The 5,590-nt window shown below is 46.1% G+C and overlaps 1 protein-coding gene across 1 annotated transcript in view; it reads left to right on the top strand.

Moving 5' to 3' along the window:
• PSMD3 (proteasome 26S subunit, non-ATPase 3) overlaps nt 1-3,829 on the top strand; it is a 10,748-nt gene extending 6,919 nt beyond the window's left edge. Inside the window, exons 7-12 of the mRNA XM_027873279.1 lie at nt 1,712-1,826; nt 1,912-2,031; nt 2,151-2,254; nt 2,554-2,709; nt 3,214-3,264; nt 3,443-3,829. Of these exons, the coding sequence (XP_027729080.1) occupies nt 1,712-1,826; nt 1,912-2,031; nt 2,151-2,254; nt 2,554-2,709; nt 3,214-3,264; nt 3,443-3,520 (624 nt within the window). The 3' untranslated portion in view covers nt 3,521-3,829. The remainder of the gene's footprint in view (nt 1-1,711; nt 1,827-1,911; nt 2,032-2,150; nt 2,255-2,553; nt 2,710-3,213; nt 3,265-3,442) is intronic.
• Nucleotides 3,830-5,590: the final 1,761 nt, after the last annotated feature.

Here is a 5,590-nt window from a genome sequence, read left to right as displayed (position 1 = left end):
AAAAAAGAGAGATCAAATAATGTGCTTCGGTCTGCATTCAGACTCCATAGTTTTTTTCTGGATGTGGACAGCATTTTCCATCATGAGTCCTTTGGAATTGTCTTAGATACTTGCATTGCTGAGAAGAGCTAAGTCTATCAAAGTCAGTCATCGCACATTGTGGCTGTTACTGTGTACAACGTTCTCCTGATTCTGCTCACTTCACTCCGCATCAGTTCATTTAGGTCTTTCCAGGTTTTTCTGAAGTCTGCCTGTTCATCATTTCTTATAGCACAATAGTATTCTATTACATTCATATACCACAGTTTGTTTCAGCCATTCCCCAACTGATGGACATCCCCTCAATTTCCAATTGTTTGCCACCACAAAAAGAGTTGCTATAAATATTTTTGTACATGTGGGTCCTTTTCCTATTTATATGATCTCTTTGGGGTATAACTCTAAAAGTGGTATTGCTCGGTCAAAGGGTGTCTACATTTTTGTAGCCCTTTGAGCATAGTTCCAAATTGTTCCCCAAGATGGTTGGATCATTTCACAACTCCACCAATAACGTATTAATCTTCCAACTTTCCCACATCTTCTCCAGCATTTATCATTTTCTTGTTTTGTCGTGTTAACCAATCTGATGGGTATGATGTGGTACCTCAGAGTTGTTTTGATTTGCGTTTCTCTAATCAGTAGTGGTCTAGAGCATTTTTTCATGTGAGTATAAATAGCTTTAATTTATTCATCTGAAAACTGTCTGTTCATATCTTTTGACCGTTTATCAATTGGGGAATGATAGTGATAATTTCATTAAGGTTCATAGACAAGTAAAAAGCAACTTTAAACCAGCCTTATTGAGGCTTTTTTGAGTAGAACAAAAATGTTTAATAATTCATTTTAAAATGCAAGTAGGGAATATAAAACTTTTATCAGGGAAAAAAAAATTGTTTACGTATACTTAAGTTCATTTAAGGGAGAAGCAGGTAGAGCTAGCAATTAAATTTTTCTGCCTGGGTAGCTACCTCTTGCTTTACGACAGTCCCCCTACCCCCCACTCCCCACTCCCTGCCCACACCATCCTTCTCTCTTCCCCTCTAAAGATGCCCCAGCACTTCAGCTCCTATCCTTCAGCCTCCAATCCCATCCCACACTAATGCCCAGGGGACCACATTTATGGCCTTTAGTCCACTGAAGTTGCCTTTGTTTGCCCCCATTTCCTAGCTAACACCTTCCAGCTCAGCCACCTTTCATCTGTGTCCCCAGGTCCAATCTGTCACTTTCTCCCTTCTCCCTTCCCCTTTTTCTGACAACCCTAAACTACCATCCCACCTGACCTGTGCCTAGCATTTAGCACATCTTTGAACCTCTTGAGTTTTGATGTCCCTGCCACTGCCATGAGGGCCTCTCCCATTCCACTGACAAGTATTCTTTAGGGCAGCTGTTTTACCCTCTCTGAACAAGACTGGGGTGCTTAACAAGCATGTAGGGAGGAAACGGGAACACGTGTCTTACAGCTTTTGTCTCATATCAACATGGGATAGAAACTTCCCCTGCGACCAACTGAAATTAAGTTGAGAGCTAGGTGCAGCTGATGTGCCTGAGATTCTTAAAATTTGCCTCCAAAGCAGGGTTCTGCTAGCCTCCCAGCACCTTTTTCCACTCTGGGACTAAGCTTCTGTCCAGTGTTTCTCATCTGAAATTTTTCATTTCACCGTTCCTTCCCCAGGTACACAAGCTGCTCATTGTGGTGGAGCTACTATTAGGGGAGATCCCAGACCGCCTCCAGTTCCGCCAGCCCTCACTCAAACGCTCCCTCATGCCCTACTTTCTTCTGACCCAAGGTAGGGCTGGGCTAGCTCATGCCCCTGAGAGTCCTGCTTTGACCTGCCTTCCTCCGCCCTCATCCCAGCTTTTGTCTCCTCTCAGCTGTCAGGACAGGAAATCTAGCCAAGTTCAACCTGGTCCTGGATCAGTTTGGTGAAAAGTTTCAGGCAGACGGGACCTACACTTTGATCATACGACTGCGACACAATGTGATTAAAACAGGTAGGATCGAGGCTCGAGGCTTGGGGGTTTAGTGAATGAACTTCTCCATGTCTGAGATTCTTCAGAAGGGCTGTGTTTGGGGGAGGCCAGTGCTCATGCTGCCCCTCCTTCTCTCCCAGGTGTGCGCATGATCAGCCTCTCCTACTCCCGAATCTCCCTGGCTGACATTGCCCAGAAGCTGCAGCTGGATAGCCCCGAAGATGCAGAGTTCATTGTTGCCAAGGTGGGAATGAGTCAGAGATCAAGCTCTGGCCCGGCTCATTATCTTCCTCAAGGTTAGGGGATGTAGGGGTGCTGGGGGACAGGGAGGAAAGGAGAATGTAGTCTTTCAGTGTTCTCAGTTTTTCTTGGGAAGAAACTACAGTAGCTGTTCCAACATAGTCAAGTGGATTCTTTTACTTACTGCCAGAGACAGAAACAAGGTGAAAGGATAATTGTGGGAATATGAAAGCAGGAGGATATGGGGACTTGAAGGATTTTTCTGATAATCCCTTTTTGTTCTCCTCACTGTGGGGAGTATAGGCCATCCGAGATGGTGTCATAGAGGCCAGCATCAACCACGAAAAGGGATATGTCCAGTCCAAGGAGATGATCGACATTTATTCTACCCGAGAGCCTCAGTTGGCCTTCCACCAGCGCATCTCCTTCTGCCTAGACATCCACAATATGTCTGTCAAGGTGAGCGTCGCAAGGTTGGCAATGGAAATGGATGCCAGTAAGCCAGCTGTCTTTATGAAGTATCTGGTTGTCATGTGCTTTCAGCACAGAGTTGGTTAATACTCCCTAGTCCCAGCTCAGGTACAAAAACTGGGATATTAGAGTTGAAAGAACCTTTCAACTTTTTCATTTTACAGATAAGCAAACTAAGGCCCATAGAGCCTAAATGACTTGCTTGAAGTAACACACTAGTTGCAACAAAGTAAGAATTTAGTAAGCTACACGCAAGGCACTGGAGGTAAAAATAAAAATGTGAGACTGCCCTCTAAGAGCCTATATTATACTTATTAATGGGTATAACAGCCAGAATTAGAATTCGGGTGTCCAGACATCTGATGCAGTGTGCTTCACACTACATCAGGATGTCAATCTTTCTGCTTCTTTCAAGTGACAGTTGAAAAACACTAAGTTTGTAAACTTGGTTCAGCCTCAGGAGTCTTAACGTCTGACCATCTTTCCCTTTAGGCCATGAGGTTCCCTCCCAAATCTTACAACAAGGACCTCGAGTCTGCAGAGGTAAGCCTTTACATCTTTGATTGTGAAAAACCTTGCTTTGCAGCAGGGAGAAGAGAGTTGCAGATGTTGGGGGACATTTGAGCTGCTGCCCTCAGGGTGCATTTTCGTTTGTAGTTGGGAGAGGAAGGAGTGATTCCACCTAGTCCAAGACCTTGATCCCTTGACCCCTTTTCCCCAGGAGCGGCGTGAGCGAGAGCAGCAGGATCTGGAGTTTGCTAAGGAGATGGCCGAAGATGACGATGACAGCTTCCCTTGAACAGGGCGGCTGGGGAGGGGTAGGGGTGAGTGGGGGCTGACTCTGCGTCTTCCCCCTCTGGGGCCCCCCGTTTCCGGAGAGCCTCCTCCCCCACAGTGTCTCACAGACTGTGCATGTGCAGGGGTGGGGGACGGGGACTGACCCCCACCCGACCACGGGGCCTCTCTCCAGCCAGTGGCTCGGCAGGTGGAGGGCAGGCAGGCAGGCTCCCCAGGGCAGGGTCCTGGCCAGCAGGATAGGAGGGGACAACCCCATGTTCTCCTCTGGGGAGAGGGGGTATGGGGGTGGGACACGTTGGGTTGTATGTTTTTTGAAGCTTCAATTATGACTTTTAAACAATAAAAAGTTCTCCAAAGTTCTGTGTCAGTTGGTTACCATGCACTTACCTAGGGGGATTTTTGCCCCTATAGGAGATCTGGGAACCCAAAGTCTCTTGAGGGGAAAGAAAGTTGAATGGAGAGTAGGGTGAAATAGGGTTGACACGGCTGGCAGAAGAGGAAAGTGGGAGATTCTGGTTGGGAGGCAGGTAAAGACAGGGGAGAAATGGAGCCTAGAGGGACAAAATTTTCTGAGATTAGTGTGCAGTCATTGTAGTCTGTCAGCAGCAGTGGACCAGTATTTTCAAGGTGGCTCCTTTGGAATCCCAAGGGTTGAACTGACTTGGAGAGCAAGGTAAAATATGGCTATATTCTGGTCATCTTGGGAACTCCTGAGAGTTGAAGAACTGCCCCCACTGGGTCAGACATACCCAGGATTCTGACGCAGAGAAGAGTGCCACATGCGTTGTACAAAAAACTTGGGGTCCAATCCAACTGATAGTATTCCCAAAGCCCACCTTTCACAGGCTTGCCTCTGCTTGCTGTGTTCCTTCTACCTGGCTCCCTACTTCCATCTTCTGCCCAGTTGAGTCCTATGCAACCTTCAAGGACTGTTTCATCTGACTCTTGAAGCCTTCCTTGACCATCTTAGTCCCCCATGATTTCTTCTTCATCCAAATCCAGTAGTCCTTGATGTCTCTCCCACTCATTTGATATGTACTTAGATCCTGTCTTAGGATAGGGACTCATGGGTGAAAGTTTTCTTTCCCCAACTCCTGGATAAACTCTTTAAAGTCATGGATGATTTTGGCTACAAGTCACTTCAAGTATTTTAAATGCTACCTTTATGCCAATTATCCATGACTCCCCTCTCTCGATCAGTGATGTGACCAAAATGACCTTTCTGCTCTTCGCACACAGTGCCCCCTCCCAGTTGTACCAGCTGTTCCCAGGCCTGGGATAGCACCCTCCCTCTCTTCCAAGACACAAGTACCACCTGATACATAAAGTTCTTGATCCACTGAGCTGGCAAGGGCTTAAACAAAACTTCGTGTGTAACTATTATATTTGTTCTCTTTATTCTGTATATATGTAGTATATGGCCTTGTCTCCCCCATTGGAATGTCAGTTCTTTGTGAGTAGGGATCGTTTCATTTGTTGTATCACTGTCTTCCAGCACAGTGCCTGGCACCTAGCAAGCAGTTAAATACTTCTAAATTGATCATAGAGCTAACTGCTAGGCCCTAGCTTTCAAAGAGGAGCTTATATTTCTACCTTTATTACATAACCTTGTCTGCCCTAAGCAATAGATATGGCATGAGGCTACGAGAGGCCTTGGTCTCAAGGAGCTTACAATCAAAATTCCTTCTTTAAATCTCCTGCAATAAGTAAATGTTCACAGATCTAGAGGTGGAGAGAACTTTGACAGGCACTTCTTGTTTTTACACAAGAATCAAATCCAGCAAGATTAACTGACTTGGCCAAGGTCATGTTGGCAGCAAGCATCAGAGGTGGTATTTGAACCCACATCCTCTGACTGCAGAACAAAGTGCACTTTACTCTTTAGATAAACGTTGTCACCCTTGACTTCACCTGCAGAAGTTAGAAATAGGGGCAGGTAGGTGGCTCAGTGGATAGAGCACCGACCCTGGACTCAGGAGGACCTAAGTTCAAATCTGGCCTCAGACACAGGATACTCACTAGCTGTGTGACCATGGGCAAGTCACTTAACCCTGATTGCCTCACCAAAAAA

This window comes from Vombatus ursinus, unplaced genomic scaffold (genome assembly GCF_900497805.2).
Source record: "Vombatus ursinus unplaced genomic scaffold, bare-nosed wombat genome assembly UNPS02014801.1, whole genome shotgun sequence".
Classification (NCBI taxonomy): Eukaryota; Metazoa; Chordata; class Mammalia; order Diprotodontia; family Vombatidae; genus Vombatus; species Vombatus ursinus.
This window is presented reverse-complemented; position numbering and strand designations above follow the sequence as displayed.